This window comes from Sceloporus occidentalis, unplaced genomic scaffold (assembly GCF_023333645.1).
Source record: "Sceloporus occidentalis isolate IW3139 unplaced genomic scaffold, rSceOcc1.0.p SCAF_22, whole genome shotgun sequence".
Lineage (NCBI taxonomy): Eukaryota > Metazoa > Chordata > Lepidosauria > Squamata > Phrynosomatidae > Sceloporus > Sceloporus occidentalis.
The window spans coordinates 7,478,785-7,501,888 of NW_028317002.1; the positions used below are offsets into that span (position 1 = coordinate 7,478,785).

Genomic DNA, 23,104 nt, shown 5'->3' on the forward strand with positions numbered 1-23,104 from the left:
GAAGTCTGCTGCCAAACGTCTAAGACTGACAGTGTTTGGGTGCTTTGCCCTGGGGTGAAACAGGTGAGCGGGTCGCCAATTGCCCTCTCATTCGCCTTTCCAATTTTTCAATGCTGCTGGTGGTGGTGGTGGTGGTGGTGGTGCCAGCATCTCTTCTCTGCCAGTTCGCTTCCTGGCTAGAGTCATGCCCAAAATGTCCCTAATTGTAAGGGCAGTTTCTCCCCCCTGGCTGCCTCTGTCTGCGGTGTGGCAACGCCTGCTACCTCCGCCGGAGTGGCCAGCTTACGCTAGGGCCTTGTGTCTGAGCTCTGGAAGTCTGCTGCCAAACGTCTAAGACTGACAGTGTTTGGGTGCTTTGCCCTGGGGTGAAACAGGTGAGTGGGTCGCCAATTGCCCACTCATTCGCCTTTTCAATGCTGCTGCTGGTGGTGGTGCCAGCATCTCTTCTCTGCCAGTTCGCTTCCTGGCTAGAGTCATGCCCAAAATGTCCCTAATGGTAAGGGCAGTTTCTCCCCCCTGGCTGCCTCTGTTTGCGGTGTGGCAACGCCTGCTACCTCCGCCGGAGTGGCCAGCTTACGCTAGGGCCTTGTGTCTGAGCTCTGGAAGTCTGCTGCCAAACGTCTAAGACTGACAGTGTTTGGGTGCTTTGCCCTGGGGTGAAACAGGTGAGTGGGTCGCCAATTGCCCACTCATTTGCCTTTCCCATTTCCTTTTCCATTTCATTATTTTCCTTCTGATACACAACCAACCAAACATAACACACACAATAACACATATAACACATATAACACACAGTGACATCACACATAACACACATACACACACACTTACAATGCACAAAACACAAGGACCTTTTCCTTGTTATTTGCCCTGGCCTTCACTCACTAATAGCATTACATTAACACTATAACTCACACTTCACCCTATAACATTTTTCCATCCACATACCTGCCAACAGACCCAACTTTTTCAGGGACAGTCCTGCTTTTTTCCAGTCCTGTCCCATCTAATTTAGCTAAACTAGGTATGCAAAATGCAAATACACATAGGTAGTTATAGCTCGGTAGGTAACGCTACTATAAACATTTAATAAATATAATCAAGTACTAAATAATAAATCTAACTTTAAAATACATTTAAATAAACCCCTATTTTTTTTTTAAAAAAAACATTAAAATTAAATTATTATTATTTAGACATAATCCATCTTTAACCAAACCAGTGCACTGCTACTAATCTTAAACATAACCGTACATTAACCCTAAGCTATTTTTTAGTTCTTGTCCAACATTTTTCCATCAGCATACCTGCCAACACACCCAAGATTTTGGTGGACAGTCCTGCTATTTTCCAGTCCTGTCCAATAAGTAAGTTGGGTTGTTGCAAAGTATGCCATTGTAAATAGGTAGCAAATGTTAGGCATGTAAAGTGGTCCAAAATCAATTTAAAAATGTAAAATATTCCCTATTCTTTTATTAAACATCTATGGACAGTACACCTCGGTATGTGTGTGCAACTCTATTGGTCGTTTCGGCAGGGGGCTCGCCTGCCATCAACGAATGAAGTGCATTCTGCAGTTCTGCAATTCACTCGTTGATGCCAGACCAGCCCCCTGCCGAAACGACCAATAGAGCTGCACACACGTACCTTCACGGCAGCTGCTGCTGCTGTGATGTGTTATTAACCCCGTATTAACCCCTGCTAGGCAACCAGGAGGAAAACGAAGATTAAACGAGCACGAAGAATGTCCGCGAATATTCGCCCGAAGAGAAGACAGGAACGGGCGAATATTCGCGGAATACGAAGATTTTTTTTTCCCCGAAGACGAGCACGAAGACGAACACGAAGAGCCCCCTGGTGCCCAAGTCTACTGATTAGTATGTGAGCAAGTGTCCGTAACTATTTCAAAAACCTTAGCTAAAATTAAAATAAAAGCTTATTTGTCAGTGTAATTTAATCCTTCTAGAAATGTACAGTTTTAGTAGCACTGTCTCCTGTCAAGTTTGTGTGTTTTTGGGAAATGAAAAAAACCAAAACATTTTTAATAGGAAACTGAAACTAATTATTCTTTACTGTAGCTGTGATCAGTCCAGGAGAGTTGCCCACTCCTTTTTTTTCACAATGCAGCTATTTTCGGACATCTACCTAATAATGGGTTTTCCGCATGATCATATGACACTTTTTCATGTTTTGTACCATGGGAAGTAGCAGAGCTTTCAACAGAATATTTTAGTTCTCACTTCTAGTGAATCCTTCAACCAAGTATCTGCTGTACATAAGTTTCAGTTCTCTATGACAAGTTCTCTTGTTGATTGCTTAGTGGTTACATACCAAGGAAAGAGGGACAGCCCGTACTCGACAGCCAAAACCCCTTCCATCCTTCATTCCTATTATGGTTACTTTTTTGGAATGTCTGCAGATTAGGTGAGTATCAGTAGATCACAGTTTGTTCAGTGATTTAAGACATCAATGTATGTTTTAAACAACAGTAAGCACATTATTAAAATTGTTTATGTAAATGAAAAACTTTTAATTTTTATTCCAAATAAGTTGCTCAAAGGCCTCTGGCTGGGCTGCATGGGAGCTAAGCAGAACCCATCTGCTACATAAGGAAAGCCATCATAACCTACCGTAAAGACACTCACAAGGACAAATTCAAAACAAGGAGAGGACTACAAGCTCCACATTAGGCAACCTAATTCTGGTTTGCCCAGCTATAAAATGCACCTAATATAAAATGAATGCATGAGCACTGACCCAACAACTCTAACTAACCATGTTCAAGAAATGAGCCAGCAACAGCAGGTAAGCTCCCAGTCAATGAGCATACATCCCAAGTATCTTCAGGAGGGGCATTGCTTCATAACTAAGGTGTGCCTCTTTCACCACTTGAGTGATGGAGGGGTGGCTCCAGTTTAATCTCAGGGAAACACATTGTGATAGCATTGACAGGTTTACAATTATAGTGACATATATCTGATGCAGATCCAATATAGGCAATACAAAACTAGGGGGCCGACGAGTTTTTGAAACAACACACTACATAAACAAAGTCCAGAGGTACCAAGTCTCTTGGAAATTCCGGGATTCACAAAGAGATGCGTCACCCTGATACGCACTCTCTCTTAATGTCTCCCTACATTTTCTGCTGACTGCTTCCGTGTGTCACTGTTCTACCCTACATACTAGGGTCCTGTATGAATGATATTGGTTTTGTGGCTATTTCCACTTTCAGCCTGTAGTGGCCACTCTACTTGGTTTTAGAACTCTTGCTCCAATTTGATGGTTTCAGCTGGGCCTCCTTAAACAACCGTATCCTGTGCAGCCCTGCCCTAAAGGAAGCTGCAAATGGGCCCTTTGCATTGCGTAAGCGTTGCAGCCGTGTGTTGTGACTGGTGTCTGAGCAAGGCTGTCTTTAATATTGGTTAGACCCTGGACAAGTATTTGCTTGGCGACTATCCTGTGCTACCTAGCATGCAATCGCACCCTCCACTCAAACACCAAAAATCCCCTACAAAAAAAACAAAAGTACTTGCATCAGATTAGAAGGAGAATGTTAGCATCAATAGGGTCATCACTGCTTTTGACCCTAGCATGGCCCAGGGTGAAACTCCCTCACGCCACATGCTCAGACAAGGGGAGCACTGCAAAACTATGCCGATTTCATATTAAATGAATGGTGCTGGTCTGGCAAGTGACCCAAAATCAGCATGAGAGTCGCGAACAGGGACAGCTTTCAGGGTTTCAGGTGCCCCCATTATCATCCCCAGAGTGTTTTTATCACTCTGTCACACCTTTCTTTTCCTCCCCATGATCAAATAAACAACACCCCCCCAGTGCTCTAACTTATGCATACATGCAGGGAGCATGAAGAGCCCCCTGTCTGCTCCTGTGGAGAGAGAGGGATGGTGAGGGGAGATCTTCTTTCTTTCTTCTTCACACATCACAACTCTCTCCCTCATACCCAACATACCTTACTTTCATTACAATGTACACCCATCACATCCCATTTCAATCACTCCCATCACACCTCAATCCCATTATACTTCACTCCAATCACACAACACTCCTATGACACCCAGCCATCACATCTAATGCTAATTACACCTAGTCACCACACATCACATTTCACACTTATCAGACCCAACCATCGTGCATTATGCCCATCATACCCAGCTATCACACCTTACTTCCCCCAAATTCTGGGGCCAAAGTCTTAGTCCTGTCTTGTCTCAGCCTTTGATCCAACCCTGCCTTAGTTCTCAGTCACATCTCAGTCTTAGCCCAGTCTTATCTGTACTATCCAGTCCTGTCTTAACCATCCAGTCCTATCTAGTACCATTCAGTCACACCTGCCAGTCCAGCCAATTGTGTTTATGCTTTGATTAGAACTATATTATTATTATTAGAGCGGGGTTCATAGGTGTACAGGATCATTATGCTTTGGTGTGCATAGAATGCAAATATTTCACATTTTGTGATTTATTTTCACATAAAGTACACCATATGGACAAAAGTATTGGGACACCTGACCATTAAACCACTTTGCAGCTATAACAGCTTCCACTCTTCTGGGAAGGCTTTCCACGAGATTTTGAAATGTTTCTGTGAGAATTTTTGCCCATTCACCCAGTAGAGCATTTGGCACTGATGTTGGATGAGAAGGCCTTGCTCACAATTTCTGTTCCAGTTCATCCCAAAGATGTTCGATGGAGTTGAGGTCAGGGCTCTCTGTGGGCCACACAAGTTCTTCCACACCAAACTCACCCAACCATGTCTTTATGGACCTTGCTTTGTGCACTGGGGCACAGTCATGCTGGAATAGAAAAGGGTCTTCCCCAAACTGTTCCCACAAAGTTGGAAGCATTGCATTGTCCAAATGTCCCTCCTCCACCAAACTTTACAGTTGGCACAATGCAGTCAGGTAACAATCTACTGGCATCTACCAAACCCATACTCGCTCATCATCTGTAGGGGATGTGCGAGTGGAGAGGCCGGTCTTCAGGGCAGAGCCGAGACAGGAGCAAGATTGTGACCTCCCCAACCAGCCTGCTCAGCAGGCGCTCGATGACGTCATATCCCGGCACTCGGCATCAATTGATTAGTTAGCATGGAAGCCTAGGTCTGAAGTGACAGATCTTGCGCTCTCTAATGTTGGGCAGCTATGTGTAAAGATTGACCGCACACTGCCTTTATACACACCTTCCCATAAACACACATATACACATACACTGCCCTTTCACACAACTGTGCATACACACTGTGCATACACACATACACATACCTGACCATAAACACATATATACATATACTGCCCTTACACACGCCTGCCCACACATACTGCCTTGACACACATTTGCCCATAAACACGCATATACACATACACTGCCTTTACACAAGCCTGTCCATACACATATATGTATACACATACACTGCCCTCATACATCCCTACCTTTACACACACATATACACATACATACACCAGCTTACAAACACAAAAATACCTACACTGCTCTTACCCACACGCTACCCTTACACACACGTGCTTACAAACACACAAATATAAACACATACACTCTCATTACACTACTTTCTCCCCATCTCTTACCTTTCTCATTTCTCATCCTCCATCCAGTTGTGGGTGCGCAAGGTCCGTCACGTCAGACATCTGCTTTAGTGCTCCCTCATCACTATGTGCAGGCTATTGATACAGAGCCCGGGGTAATGACATCAGATCCTGGCGCTTGGGATCAATCGCATGCGTTTAGTGATTAGGGAGCACGGAAGCCGATGTCTGAAGTGACAGACCTTGCGCTCCCTAATGTTGTGTTTATGGGCAGGTATGTGTAAGGATAGTGTCAATAAAATAACCTCTGTAAGAAAATAGCTGAGGGGGCTAGCTACGGCTCTGTCTCTGCACTTATTTGTAAACTATAAAGAAAAGCTTTCAATCATTTTCCTGTCTTTCACAGGTCTAAAGCAATACCTGAGGAAGAGAGGAAAGCTTTTGAAAGCTTGTCTTTTAAGTATTATGTTAATCCAATAAAAAAGGTATCATTGAGTACTATAATACTCTGGTATTTTGGAATTGTATTTATATATATTTATTTAGTTTTTCAGTGGCATAATTTAGTGGTGGAACTTATTATTGCCCCCCCCCAGTTTTAACTGTGGTATCTTATGTGCCCCCCCTATATATTGTTCCTAGAGTCACCACTGCATGAAGCTCCCACTGCACAGTTTTTGTGCTGATATTAATGCCAATGGAAGTTTGTAACTCTTCATCTATGGAATCAACAGAGCATTGTCGAATTTTACGCACCATGCGTCTCAACACTCGATGACCCTGCTAGTCGAAATGAAATTTCACTAACTGACTTATTGCAAAGGTGGTATCCTATCACAGTACCATGCAGGGCCGGCCCAAGACAAAATGCAGCCTGAACTACCTTTCCTCTCCCTCCGTCCCTGCTGCCCCCCCCATTATCTATCCTTCCTCTCCCTCCCTATTATCTACCCCCCCCCTTGTACTTACCTTTCAGCAGTCCTGCGGCGAGTCTCCCTGTTCGGTCTCGGTGCCGGCTTGTAATGCTGAGCGCCGGAAATGAGGTAATCTTCCGGCACTCAGCATTACAAGCCGGCACCGAGACCGATCAGGGAGACTCGCCGCAGAGGAGAGAGAGAGGGGCGCCGAGTGGGTACTGACAGCTTGGTAAGTGAAAACCACTCGGCGCCCCTTTCTGTCTCTTTCGCTTTAAAAAAAAAAAAAAAAAAAAAAAAAAAAAGGGCACTTTGCCGCCCCTTCAAAAGTGCCGCCTGGAGCGGTTGCTCCACTCGGCCCTGGTACCATGCTTGAATTCACCGATTTCTTTCACAAATGTTTGTGAATGCAGAGTGCAGAGCTAGGGGCTTGATTTTATAAAGCTTTGGCAATGTCTGATTGAAACACCTAAATTTGATTATTAAGATGTGTGTCCCAATACTTTTATGCATATAGTGTGTCATATTATATTTGTTACAGATGACAGGTTGCATCACTTGTTCTGTCAGGGGATAGTCTCTTGCATTATCACTGAATATGTCTGATTGCACTGGTGTCATAAATCATTGTACCCCTTGTTTTCCTTTCTGTTGCTCTTTTTCCAACTTTTTGGGGTCTGTTACTCCACTTCCCAGTAACAACGTTGTTTTGAGAACAATAAAAATTTATTTACCCTCCATCACTGAGATCATCCCCTGCCACAGACGTTTTTTCAGAGCTAGGCCATTGCATTAAGTGCACTCCCACAGGCTGTGAAATCAGAGGGTCTCTTCTCATATGTCCACTGACACAAATTGTAGGGTATGGCATCACTTAATTTGTATGTGGGCAGGGAGTGGTATTGTTATTTATATTGTCATCCAACCTTGTCCTCACCCCCAACCACTGTAACCCCTTGGTTCTGATCACCCTATAAAATTAATAAACATTGATTCAACTAAAAAAATTAAGATATTGCTAAAACAGCTTTTTTTGTATAATTTTACCATTTTATTAAAAAAATACAAAATACAATAATTTAGGCAAGATTAGAGGAACATTATTTCAAATGCTATTGTCTTTCTGGTTACACATGCATTGTCCATTTATGCTGACATCTGAAAAGATCTTTTGTCTAAGCTTTTGACGATCTTGGTTACCCACTGCTCTTTGGGATTAGCGCAGACAGTATTGTTCTTGATGGTGAGAAATCTAAATGTGAGAGAGAAATATGTTATCTAACACAATTTAAAAAGGCCACATAGGTTATACAGAAATGACCTAGAATGTATTTTTATCCAGCAATTTCACTGGATGACTACTTAATATTAAACACAACCTTGCATCAATAAAGTAGTTTAATAATAAAGTCTTTTTTGGAATTTCAACAAAATCAATCTACAATCTACAATCTACAAGATACTGTATAATAATCTGTTATGACAAAATGTGATAACATTGTATTGCAAAAAAATGTATTCTGTTCTAGCGTCACTCTCATACCTGTAAACTTCCCAGTGTATGCTTCCTAAAGTTCTCCATCTTCTTAGAGTGGTTTTATAGTTTATAAGTACTATATACAATACATATTTTATTGTAATTCATTTTGTCATTATCGAAAAGACAAATATAGCTTAAAATTGTGTGAAACTTTTGTAGTTTTTGTGCTTTTGTAGCTCACAAAATCTCCTGTGAGGGTTGAAAATGGTAACTATATCTCTAATGGTTAATGGTGCAACATCAACAAATATAGAAGAGAACTGTCAATATATGAGTAAATTTAAACTTACACTACAGCTGGTTTGGAGCACAAAGTACTCGTATAGAAATAAGAAGCAATTCTCTTGGAGGTAACTTTGTTGGAATATGAGAAACAGCATGAGGTTGGTGTGTCTGTAAGGAAAATATACAATTGTCACTTCATGATTTCACATAATAACATATTCCTCTCTAACTTCTATATTTTGAAAATAAAATAGAAAAAACATGACAAGACCTCCATCTATGCTTTCTGGTTCAAATTGGAAACATATGTCTCTCCAAATTTATCAAGAGTAACTCTAGTTCTGTCTTTATTACTATGGACCCAGGTTGTTACAGGCAGACCTGGATTGGCCATCAGGCACAATGGGCAAATGTCAGGTGGGATGCTTGCTACATGAATATAAAAAGGTCACCTGTCATCAGGTGGCCACTGCCAGGGCACCTCAGGATCGTCAGTCCGGCCCTAGCTACAAGTCTTCAGTTATACACTGAGCCCCACTGACAACTCTTATTATTTCTCTGTATGCAAATTTATTTCCCCCCGACAAGGATCTCTAGATACTCTGCCTGTTATGCCTATAAATTAAACATATGCTTAATTCTGATTGATACTTACGAGGGCTTGAGTAAATGCAGGCACTGCACATCAGGATAACCACAGATAAAGCTAACAGAGATACCTTCATGTTTAGATTTGTTTTAGAACGAATCTAAATCTAAGAGAATGCGTTATTTATTCTTTTAAGTTTAAGTTTGAAATGCCCTCTTTTATAGTGTATGGAGAGTAACACTAAGACGGGTGGGGGAGGGGCCTACAGAGATTGGAAAATCCTGAGGATAGAGAAAAGGAAAACATATGGGGATAGTGTGTAATAGGGGATATTTCCCCTTTTTGTAATTTCCAAAATGTGATTTAAGGATATCCTGTTAATACCACATTGACAGGATAGAATGATATCACGTTTCTATTTTGGATAGTTTCTCTTCCCTAAATAAAAACTTTCTTATGTGACCTCATCAATTTCAGCCAACATTGCTTTTAATAAAGAAATACACTGTAAAAAATTGTAAAACTTAAGTCTGTAATATGATTCTTCTTCTTTAAAAATCCATGACAAATCACGCCAACTTCAACTGTTATATTAATATATCTCCCATACCTCCTACTACTTTCATCTGCATGTGAGTATATGCAAGTTTTTTTGGCACTTATATATAGAAACCTCCTGTTTCTCACCCCTTATCCACCTAGATTGTAAGTTCCTGTGTGAACAGCGCCCTTCATTCCTCTTGTAGCTGTATGTCAATTGCTGTATTGTACTTGTAGTTATCTGTAAAATGTTCATCTTGTACAGCGCTGCGGAATCTGTTGGCGCTTTATAAAGTATAATAATAATAATGGTGGTTTCACTCCTAATGTATTAATGATTTCAGGGGAGAATTTTAGTTTATTATATTTGTTTAAGAGAGGTAACGTCAAATTCATTTGGACCATAGCTAATGTATGCACTTTTAGCATACATATATACGTGTGGCCATATGCTATACTGATACGCTCTCACAGAGCATGGCCGTGTGTATCCAGCAGACAAATGCCGACCAGATGTGCGGCTTGAGTGGCAGTAAAGGTAGGTGTGAGGCACTCTTAGCCACTAGTATACCAGAGTGAATCCACTTTATTTGAAGTCAAGTGCTTGGGGCAGATTAAGAATAATACTAGTGGGCAAATTGGCTTTAGCAAAGGCTCGTGATGAATGAATACTCTGAAAACTTGAAATAATGTTGCACTTGTAAATTCACAATCTCTTCAAGGTTTTAGCAGCAAAGTTCTATAGAAAAAATAACACTGTAATGGTTTGCATATTATAGAAAAAATTTTACTTACTTGAAAATTTGCCACACCCACTACCACAAAGCTATGCCCACTCTCCCCAAACCTAATTAGCAAACCTAATTAGCATAATTTAGCTCCACCTAGTTATTATTGTGCAGATTACATCACCAAGTACACTAACTGACTTGACATTGCACCCGCAGGACTTATCATGGCAAGCACAGGACTTGTCACTGCCATGAACCCTTTAGGCACCTGTCCGTGCTCAACAAGCTAATGAGCCAAAAACGGGTAGACCCAGGCCAACGAAGACTTTTTGATTTTCCTAGGTCCGCTCTCTTGCTTCACACACAATATACCATATTGGCTCGATTATAGGCCGCACCCGATTATAGGCCGCACCCTTAAAGTTTGGTGCTATTTTAAAGAAAAAATTATTTTTTCAAGAAAAAATACACGAGTGGAATGGTATTTTACCTAATAAACAGGAATACATCTATTTTTATATTTTTGGTATCTATTATACAGTTAGTCAGCATATGTTATATGTAAACAGAAAGATGTAAAACCAATAGCCATTTAAAGGTCCCCCTTAATTCATAATGTGCCTTACTTATAGATATGCCATTCTGCCCCCCTGATATGCCACTCTGCCCCCTTCTGATATGCCACTCTGCCCCCTTCTGATATGCCACTCTGCCCCCCTGATATGCCACTCTGCCCCCTAAAAATGAGACGCCCCCCAGACTTACCACTGTACCCCCAGGGCCAGCAATGCGTGCAGACAACCACCGCTGGCGGCACTTCCTCCGGGGCTTCTGTGTTGGAGCCCTGGAAGGTCATGTCAGGCCAGTGCTCCGTTATAGAAGTCCCATCTGAAATGCTGGCTGCCAGGGAGGATCCAGGTCCCCTGCACCCACTCGGAAATGTGCACCCCCACTTTAAAGACTTAAAGTGGGGGGGAGTGCGGCCTATGTTCGGGCCAATACACTATATGCTGTACATCTATCTATATACATATATATATATATATTTATATATATATATATTTATAAACACACACCCAATAACTATCTTAATAAATGACAATTTTTGTAAAAAATACTTAATGATAAGCCAAAAACTAAACATATATGTTACCTTAATATATATATTTCAATATAAGTAATATAATTAATAAAAACAACACAGCCATGCAGCAGCATTTCATGTGTGAACTACAGTTACTATACAGTTACTATATAAAGCACTGTCCACGGTGCATGACAAGGAAAGCTTGCAGATATTACCTGATGACATTGCATACAAGGGCGGATCTAGAGCCTGACCTGGGGAGGGGCACTCACACAAAAAGAAACACCCAATCACACAGACACCAGTACACCCAGTACACACACGCAGGGGCGTACCTAGAGTATTTGGCACCTGGGGCGGATCCTGTAAGTGGCACCCCCCCCCACCAAATGTAAAGACATCTACAGAATTATGTTAAGAATATTTATTGCACCAATTTGTAAACTGTATGTCAACTGTAAACAACAAGAAATCTGAAAAAATAAATTAATAACTTATAAGTAAAATAAATACATTTAAATAACATTTACTGAACATATAATAGTGCTTTCTTTAATAACCCTCCAAAAAAAACAGCGTCCACATTGCTCACATAGAACCTGACCAGCACCCAAATTACACACACATAGGATGTGCCATCTTTGCCCCCAAACAGCCCAGCATGAGTCAGCATTGTTCCCAAACAGCCGAGTGTACGCCATCTTTATCCCGTGAACACGCTACCTGTGCCATCTTTGTCCCATAAACACCCTGCCTGTGCCATTTTTGTCCCATAAACACCCTGCTTATACCATCTTTGCCTTTTTGACAAATCAACCATACACCTATGATTAACACAAACACTTTTACAGTCACTCACTAATTCACTTTCATTCACACAATTCATTCACACAATCATTTATTCTTTCACACAAATTATTTACACATATTCATTGATGCATTCTCACAAATTCATTAATTCTCTCACTCATTCAAACAATTCATCCACACATTAATCCATTCATTTTCGCTCTCTCATTCTGACTCTTTATTTCAATATTCTTGCTACCCTCCTTTCTCCCTATCTACCCATTCTCACCCCCTTCTGCCCTATCTACCCCTTCTCACTCCCTTCTCCCTATCTACCCCCTATCCCCCCGTCTCACTCCCTTCTCCCTATCTACCCTCTCCCCCCTTTGAAGTTCACTTACCTTTCAGGAGTCCTGCGGTGGGGGTGCAAGGCCTCTGTCTCCCAGCTCTGCCACTGTATGGAACAGTATAGAGTGATGGGAGTTATGATGTACTTTAGAGCATAATTATATAATGAAAAAGACATTGTAAATGGTACAGCATAACACCCATCACTCTCACACATTTACCAATCCACATTTACCAATCCACACTTACCAATCCATAGATTCCACACATACCAATCCACAGATTCCACACATACCAATCCACAGATTCCACACATACCAATCCACAGATTCCACATTTACCAATCCACACTTACCAATTCACAGATTCCACGCATACCAATCCACACATACCAATCCACAGATTCCACGCATACCAATCCACAGATTCCACACATACCAATCCACAGATTCCACACATACCAATCCACATTTACCAATCCACAGATTCCACACATACCAATCCACACATACCAATCCACAGATTCCACACATACCAATCCACAGATTCCACACATACCAATCCACTCTCACTGTCACTCTCACTGAATGATTTCCTACCTTTCCTCTTTTCTTCTTACAGCAGTCAGCTCCTTTTCTTCCTCTTCCCTCCTCTTCTTCTGTCTTCTTCGCTCCTCTTCTTCTGTCTTCTTTCGGTTCAGATGGCACAGAAAATCACTCAAGGGAGCCGGAGGTCTGTTAAAGTCCTCCGATACCGCTTCCTTGCGAGCCTTCTCCTCCAGCGGCGGACATTACTGTCCGTCTCTGGAGGGGTGCCGGCAAGTTGGCACCCCCCTGATGAGCGGCACCCGGTGCGGACCGCCCCCCCACCCCCCGCTAGGTACACGATACCCAGATACATACTAACATACCCAGAAAAACACGTTCCCCAACCGGCCCTACACCCCCAACTGCCGATACCTTGGTAATGACACTGAAATACTGAGAGAAGCTTTCAAATCCGTGGATTGTCCTGGGAAAATCAGGACAGTTGGTAAGTATGCAATATGAGGTTTGGAGTGACTTCCAGATCTCAAATACTAAAGTGTGCGCTCAGTAGTAAAAGAAATGGGCATGATTTTTTCCTTTAGAGCAGTGGTATAAAAATCCACACCTTGAAGGATTTTGATAAACCCTTACTATTTAATAATGTCCAACCATTTAGATTCAAATGCCAATACTACAAATCCAAAACATCTGGCCTGGTTAGGACCCTTAAGCCCTAGAGTTTAACACCTCCTATAAAACACATGTATTATGCTGTATTTAACTCTTTTTTTCTATCTTCTTTTTCATGGGACATCCCATGAAATTATACTTCTGCTATTCTGCTTTCATAGCTAAACAACCCTGACCCATGGAGGCATGGATTCCACTAGACCTCTTAAGGTGTGCTGTGGTATCTGGCACCAAGATGTTAGCAGCAGGTCCTTTAAGTCCTCTAATTTGTAAGATGGTGCCTGGTTTTAACCTGATTACCTTGTACACGCTTTTGTACATTTCATCTGTTGTAAGTGCAATACTTTACCTTATCCACATGACCGAGTGATACTGTGCCATTGCTGCTGTGTTTTTATATTTTTTAGCTACGAAGAATTAAAGAATATTTTATGATGAGAGCATTTATGTCCTTGGAAATATGAGTGAATTACTTACTTGCAATACTGCTAAGCCTCATTTGCATACAGAGTTATACTATTTTTTGTCAAAAATCTCTTTTTCCCCTATGTGGATTTGCGCCCCATTTGGAAGAATGATATGTTATTATTATTATTTTTTAATTAGCCTTAAGGAGAGTCCTGTGAAAAGGAAATGTAGACACCATTTAATAAATGCAAATAAAAATTTGATAAAAGTGAATTTTTTTACACCAAGTGGAACTGTGGATGCCTACCTGTGACCTTGCATATCTGAAAAAAGAGCAGTGCCTGAACAATCAGAGCCGCAATGGTACAAGAGTAAACATTAATACTCGTATGGTGGCAAATATGCAATATTTTGATGACATGACAATGTATTCGTATGAATTGCAAATTTGCAAAATTTTGGTCAATTCAGCATTTCATATGAAGCCCCGAGAATGAGGCCAGACCCCCCACGAATAAGACAAAACAAAAAAGCTCAGAATTTTCATCCAAAATTTGTGGTCCCACATTCACTCACACTCTTTCACACTCTCATTCTCATCCACTCTCTCTCTCTTTCTCTACCTTTTCTGCTGACCTCCAAGTGGACTTCTGCTTCTGCCGACCACTTCCACTTGGAGGATTGGGGAGAGGATGTCAGTGCAAGTGCCGCCATTTTTGGCGGTAGTTCCCACTGGGTTATGTCTGGGAGATGCGTACGAAGATAGAAGCGTAAGTGGTCAGCAGATAAGGTAGGGAAATATTTGGAGTGTGAGAGAGTGAAGGAGAATGAGAGTGTGAGAGAATAAATGTGGGCACTGGGCAAAAAATTTTGTTCCCGAATGAAAAATACCTCAGAATTTTCAGCAGAACCGAATGGGCAGGGAACTAAACTTGTTGCCAGAAAGTGAACCAAAAAATGTTTTTGGCCCATTTTCACATTTGCATAGTGAATACTGATCAATAGGTCATGCAGTCCAGAGAAATCCAGAGAAAGTTATTAAAAAAAAAACCCTTGGTTAGATGACAGCTGTGTCATGCATCGAACTGCTGTATCAATTTTTTCAATTTTGTTAAATATGCACCTCTTCAGAAAAACCCCTCTTCATACTGATCTGAAAATTTTTGTCAAGTTAGAATTTCTCCCAATGTTTTTCTTAATATAGTGTTTACAGTATTTGTCGATTGATGACCAAACCTGAGAAATCTCTTGGGCAGCGGTGCCCCATATAGCCGTTCCCACTCCCTACCCACTTCCCCTCCTACTCCCCACCCACTAAAAACGATCTGGAGCTATCCTCACCCATGTATGTTGATGACACAAAGTTTTATAAATGGATTGACAGCAGTGGCGACTCTAGAAACAATATATAGGGGGGGCACACAAGATACCACAGTCAAACTGGGGGGGCATTAATAATTTCCACCATTAAATCATACCACTGAAAACACACACACACACACATATATATATATATATATATATATATTGCCAAAAGTAATGTGCTATGGAATGATACTTTTGTTATTGGACAATACAATACTTGATCATTCAACATGGGAAGCCTGAAGCCACAATTTAGTACGACTAATCCTTGAAATCCTTTAAACAAAACAATACCTTAACTTTTGCACTAAATGATTTCAGGGCCTAATATTAGATCCTGCTGCTGCTGATATATATATATATATATATATATATTAGCCCCTGCTGCCCATATATATTAATATTAGCCCCAGTTGCCGATATATATTAATATTAGTCCCTGCTGACGATATATATATATATATATATATATATAAATATATATATATATATATATATATATATATTAGACCCTGCTGCCGATCAACACATTAACACACAAACCCATCTTTGCATGTATAGATCAATTTAAATTCACTTGTGATCTCAGCACTGAAGGTATATATCAAATAAACAGAATCAGACATACAAACCCTGTATTTGCAGGTACACATAAATAATGTATGGAAATATAGCATAGCACATATGGATCTACAGAATAACACAAAAACCCAGCTTTGCAGGTACAGATCAATTGGAATTCACATAAAAACACGGCATTAAAGGTATATTTAAAACCCCCTAAATTACAGGCATAGATCACAGGTTGCACACCCCAAAGCAAGCCCTGGCGTCCACACTGTCCACATAGAACCTGGCCAGCACCCAGATAACACACATACGATTTGCCATCTTTGTCCCATATACCCCCGGCCTGTGCCATCTCGGTCCCCAAGGCTCAAGCATCCGGCTAGTGCCATCTTTGCCCTTCCACAATTATACATCTATGATACACACAAACACATTAACTCATGCTCTCCCTCATTCAGACAATTCATCCACATATTAACTAATGCTCTCCCTCATTCAGACAATTCATCCACATATTAACTCATGCTCTCCCTCATTCAGACAATTCATGCACATATTAACTCATGCTCTCCCTCATTCAGACAATTCATCCATTTTAAGAAACTACACCCCTTGGAGCTTCAAATGAGGGGCTACATGTATTTCTAGGACAAAAGTTGAGTGCACAAATAATCATGGAATATGTCGCTTTGGCTAGAAAATATGTTTTTTCTATCCATAGCGACATGTTCATTTGTGTCTAGCGCACTCCAGGTTTGTACTAGAAACACATACAGCCCCTCATTTGATGCGCCAAGGGGTGTAGTTCTTGCAAATGTGTACTTTTTGTGCCATAATTTAACTTCCTACGTGAGCAGTAATGCCACGTCAAGGCTTCAACCCTAATTACTGATCATTCACACGCCTTTCATATCTCCATTCACTCGCAGAAGCACACACCATTCTTTCCCCTTACAATCCCAAAGAAATGATGGTAAAGGGAGAAAAAAAAAATCACTTTTACAGCAAAAATAAGTTTTGCAGTAAAAATGCAAGGCGCTCCAGGGATGAGATGGTTACTCACGTACCGCACGGGCTAAATGGTTTTCAAAAATTGCCTCCCTCTACCGTTGGCTAAATTTAACCCCATGATCAAAGGGATCATGGGATTAAAAATTAGTATCGGCCATTTTTAAAAAGGGAATGTGACTTTTTATAGCTATATGATCGCTGTGGTAACATTGGCTACCACAATGATCATTTAGCTAGAATACTTAAACTTTTTTATTTTTTTTTAAAGTTTAACTACTTTATGTTTAAATCATTTTTTTTACATTTTTTTTTTAACGTAATATTTTTTAATTCTTTTACAAGCTATATACCGTTGGAGGTCACCACTTTGCCTCCTCCCCCTTCCCATACTCCACTCTGGCTCCTCCTCCCTCCCATACTCCACTCTGCCTCCCCCCCCCCATACTCCACTCTGCCTCCTCCTCCCCCCTCCCATACTCCACTCTGCCTCCTCCCAGCAATGGAGGTTCACAAGACACAAGGGAGCCGGGTAGAGAGGCAGAGTGGCGTATGGGAGGGGGAGGAGCCAGAGTGGTGTATGGGAGGGTGGCTCCCATACACCCCTCTGACTCCTCCCCCCTCCCATACACCACTCTGCCTCTCTCCCGACTCCCTGGTATTTTGTGAACCTCCGTTGCTGACAGGCACTTTCACTGTAGCTTCATAGAAGCCTCAGTGTAAGTGAAGGGCAGTAACAGAGGCTGTCTGTGCGATGCAGACCCCCACCGGCTGACAGAGAGGATGATCCTCTGCAGGAGACCTCGATTCTCTGTCAGCCGGTGGGGGTCTGCATCGCACAGACAGCCTCCGTTACTGCCCTTCACTTACGCTGAGGCTTCTATGAAGCTGCAGTGAAAGTGCCTGTCAGCAATGGAGGGTCACAAAATACCAGTGAGTCAGAGGGGTGTATGGGAGGGGGGAGAGAGACGGAAGTGAGAGACCGGCCGACAGTGAGGGGAATCCAGGTCCCCTGCAGCGTTGCGGGGGATCTGGATTCTAGTGTTATAATCCGATCTCTGTTTGAGGTCAGATTATATAAGGATAAAATCGATAAAAATCGATTAGACTAATCGATAATGAAAATCATTGACAACGATTTTCATTATCGATTATTATTGATTTTATCGATTAGTTGTTTCAGCCCTAATATATATATATATATATATATATATATATATATATATACTGTATATATAGACATTTACATTTTTACTAAGAATTCATGTTGTGCTGTACAATACATACATCTTAACCGAAAATGAAAAATTTACATTATTTCTTCATTTCAGCACTAAACAGCTTTAGCAAACCACTCTGTCCATTTCCTGTGACTGCCCACTGCTGAAGATTACATTGAGTTGGAAAATCCCTAAAGTTTCCATTGCCTCTTTTTTTATATCCAACATTTGCATAAACAGATGTTAGGATAGTTGAGCCCAAAAGGAAACATGCAGTCCAGAACATCTCCTTGACTCTTAAAAACCCAGTCAAAGCAAATAAGTTTGTGCATGGCTAAAGTCGATTTGGATGAAATCATTTTTTTTCCAGGCAACCTTTTTCAACCTTTCATCCCCGCAGGGGCGTACCTAGAGTATTTGGCACCTGGGGAGGATCCTGTATGTGGCACCCCCCCCCCACACACACACACACTTTACTGCATAGCTTCTATCGTTATATACTGGCGCAAACATTGCCGGTGGTACAGCATAACTGTTATCATTATATACTGAGGCAGACATTAACGGTGGTACAGCGTAATCCCTATCACTATACATTGAGTCAGACATTGACAATAATGCAGCATAACTCTTATCACTATATACTAAGCCAAACATTGATGTGGAGTAGGCCTCCTACTTCAGTATCTGGTTTATTAGGGATTAAAACTCTGGACCGAAACCGAAAATTCAGCATTCACTTTGCCGAAACCAAAACCGAAAATGACTCCCCACCTTTAAAAAAAACAAAAAAAAACCCCCACACTTTTATTAAAAGTAAGTAACACACCAAAATTGGACAAAATTCAATAACAATATTAATATATATTGTTAACAGCAATCACATTCCTACCATGCCCAGACATATCAAGATTCCAGCATGTACTGCTGATAGGAGTGTGATTGCCAACAGAAGCACTGTACCAATGGATACACACATCCAGTAGTATGCTATGGGACTGATTTTCTCCCACAAATTGGACCATTTTGAAGAATCGACACTGGTAGATACACACATCCAGCTCCATGGTACAGGACACAAAGTCCTCCTTTCTAACTGCTTTCACCATATGGGCTGCCCCATCAGTCACCACCACTCCCATTTCTACTGCTGTACCTGCCTGTTGTCCAATCCACTGCACCAGCATCTTCCTAGAGCTGCCAAAATGTAAGCTGATGTGTGCTGCTCATCCATAACCTCAACATGTAGTAGAAACAATCTATAATCCTGCTGCCCTTTAGCTCCAGTTTCGCCGGCCTCTTGTCACACTGTGTGCTTATACCTGCTACAGTGGTACTGGCCTCCAAATATTAGGGCAGCCACCAGTGTGCTCTCAGCAGTGGCAACTCTAGAAACAATATATAGGGGGGGCATTAGATACCACTGCCAAAACTGGGGGGGGGCATTAACAATTTCCACCATTAAATCATACCACTGAAAAAACATATATATGGTGTATATATATATATATATAAATATATATATATATATCCACAGTATATATATATATATATATATATATACAGTATTTATATTGTCAAAAGTAATGTACTTTTGTTATTGGACTAACATAATACTTGGTCATTCAACATGGGAAGCCTGAAGCCACCTATGCATGGGGTGAAGGCTAACCCTGCTGCTACAGCCTTAAATGGGCTGTAATAGGGGGAAATGTTCCAGGTATAATAGAGGTAGACAAAACCTTATTCCGTAGATAAAAAACACGCAATGACGTAGGCAATGGGAGTTGAGCTCTTTCCAGCAATGTAATGTAATGTTATGTTGGACACTGCCCTGAGTTAACTACCAGCCATTGTGAAGATCAATTGGCTGGTTGAGGACATCAGATATATACCTTGTACAAGCTTATCGAGGAGAAACGCATGGGGGAGTCTGATTGGTCAATAGGGTTATCCACACTGGTTCTGCAGTAGAGGGGCTGCCTCCCTGGATATGCCTCCATAGGCCTAGGTCTAGTTTACCTAGGCCAGAATACACCACTGGCTCTATCACTTTCTTACAAGCTCTTTAACTTTCCCTGTCATTTTCTATAAAATTAGTGAACTGCCCAGTAAGTTTTCCTTCAAATAATATCTGTTACCCAAAATATTTTCTCACCACCATGAATTTGTCTTTTGAAGCTCGGACTCCAACCAGGGCCCTCTGAAAGGTGTGAAATCTTACAGCGGAGATGCCTCTATGTCTACTTGCTGAGTGATCCACTATATGCCTGTATTCTCTCATAGATAGTAGATTCTTTTGATATGCTATGTGACCACTAGCAGTCAGGAAAACCATTTCTTCCAAGGTCATATACAACACATACATCCATAATAACCCATAGACTCATAATCATACCTCCTTTTGTGCATATCTAGAACGGGGAAAGCACACCCTACAAAAAGAATACAAATATGGCTAGTGCAACTTAAGCTGTTTGGAAGAAAATTGTGAAGTCTGTGACATTCGGTCATAAGTAGCAAGTGTGACATATCATAATTTGCAAGAAATTCATAAACACAAAAATTATTGCTTTGGCGAGCATAGGAAGGACAGAAAAACTGCTACTTTACCATTCAAACGAGTAGTTAGGCTTTCTGTAATTTCTCCTCTTTATTTTTATCTGTTTGGTGTAAATAATCTGTTTATTATCTGTTTTTTTTGTATGCACTGTGACTATTTTTTGTTCATAATAAATATTCCTTTATTAAGTTCTGTCTTTTTCTGGTAAAAACTCAAGTTACCTTATTAGACCAATTTATTGGTAATTTGAAATTGCATAATTATTGTGTTTAAAGTATATTGTATGAGGTTTTTAGTCTAATTCGCTTGGGGGACCAAGGCACCCCATTTATAAATTGTCTTGGTGGTGGCAGAGTTATGATATTAGTTATATGATTATTGTTAATTGTGTGTGGTATGAAGGGTGGATATTTTTATCACTATTTCTGGTCTAGGGCAGACAGATTAGCCAAGCTGACACTTTTTCTTACCGCTAAAGAGAATTGTTTATAGACACATAATTTTTTAACAGTTACAGCTTTCAATCACACTATCATATTAGCAGTGCAATAGAATTTGATTTTTATTGATATAGTTTGCCATTAAAACCGAGTAGGTATTATGATATTAAACAGTTTTTATTGAAAAATCCAGAGCTGTTTTATTGAAACCTTCCAGGATGGTTACATGCATTCTGCACAGAAAAGCTAAAAAACAAACTTTCATTTTAGTTTAGTTTTTGTTTTTACATCATACATTTACACATCCTTGTAACTTCTACATATTTGTACATTAATAGACAGGAAGGAAAACCAGAAAAAGCATCTGATGCAGCGTTTCCTTTTTAATGGTGTGGTTTAGAGACTAGAATTTAAAGAAATGGAAATGACAGAAAGGAAGTGGATGTGTAGGATGTTAATGCAGGGCTTGACACATTTGTTATGAATCTAGGAGCCAGCTAAAAAAGTTTGGAGCCAGTATTTTTTTTTAAACTAACAAAGTTTTATTTTCAATAACAGATCTTAAATTTACACGTAAAAAAGACTAGAACCAAAAGTCATTTAAGTTATGCGGATAATTTTATATATTCTTATGTGACACACCACATTTTCTATATATTAGTGTTTTTCACTTGGATTTTTGTGGCCATGAACATGCCTTCTATTTGTCACTGCTTTGCTATTGCCCCTTGTGTATTAATGCCCCAGCCAGCCCCCCTTTAGTATTGATAAATGTGTTCCTCCCCACAACCTTGTGTATTTCCCCCCTTTGTGCATGTATGCCACCACAGCCATTTGCATTGATTTATGTGTTGCCCCCAGCAACCCTCCTCCCTTGTGTATTGATGCCCCACCCCTTTTATAGTGGTTAATGTGATGCCCCCCCTTTAGTATTAATTTGTGATGCCCAGCCACCCTTTTGTCTATTGATGCCCCCACTGCCACGTGTATTAGCCCCAGCCACACACACCCGTTCATATTTTCTCTCTCACCCACTTACAACCCTTATCTCGCCCTACATTAACATCATTCACTACCACGCAGTCCTCACCTCCTGTTTCTCACCCCTTATCCACCTAGAATGTGGCCCTTCATTCCTCTTGTATCTGTATGTCAATTGCTGTATTGTACTTGTCGTTATCTGTAAAATTTTCATCTTGTACAGCGCTGCTGAATCTGTCGGCGCTTTATAAATAAAGTATAATAATAATATTGATTTTGTAATTTGAAAACCCAGCCATCCCCCTTTTGTATTATTTAAGTTTTAATGATGTCTCAAGGGAACTCCCCCCTCTTTCTTCGAACCCCTATTTTTTGTAAATACTTACACTTTCGCTTTTCTTAGCTCTCCTCTGACGTGGCGATCCTCTCCCGTCACAAGGAACTCTTCTGTGAACCCGCCCCCTTGAGCGCCACGTCTTGAAAGGTGCGGGACGAAGAGCCTCACTGAGGCACTGCCATTCAGCAGCACAGTGTGTGCAACCCGGCCACCTAAAATAATTAAAGCGGCTGGCGTGCACACACGGCAGTCTTACCTCTTCACCTCGTGAACGTTGGTCTGTGGGCGGGCAGACCACATTGAAGTCAGTGGGCGCACGTTGGACGCTCCTGACCTAGGCGCCAGGACAAAATTCTCAGTCGCCATGGCAAACTGGCACCTGGGATTTGTAAAGCCCTTTGTTAATGTTTTAATTTTATTTTTCCTGGGGATCACGTCACAAAAAAATTTTTTTGGGGAACAAGTAAAATGGCAAATATGTAAAGTTTGAAGTCAACTAGAACAGTTGAGAGTTTAATGTTGCTAAATGTAAAATAATGCACTTGGTATGTAAAAAAAATCTCAAAGCAGAATAAAGCATTGGAGGCACTATTCTGTCAGTGACAACAGAAGAGAGGGATTTAGGAGTAATTATTTCTGATGACTTAAAGGTAATCAGGAATTACA

The 23,104-nt window shown here is 40.9% G+C and overlaps 1 protein-coding gene across 1 annotated transcript in view; it reads right to left on the reverse strand.

The window, feature by feature from the left end:
* The window catches only part of LOC149300956 (C-C motif chemokine 3-like), a 36,323-nt gene extending 13,519 nt beyond the window's left edge, over positions 1–22,804 (reverse strand). The window contains exon 1 of the mRNA XM_089484491.1: positions 22,695–22,804. Coding sequence (XP_089340617.1) covers positions 22,695–22,804 — 110 coding nt within the window. The remainder of the gene's footprint in view (positions 1–22,694) is intronic.
* Positions 22,805–23,104: the final 300 nt, after the last annotated feature.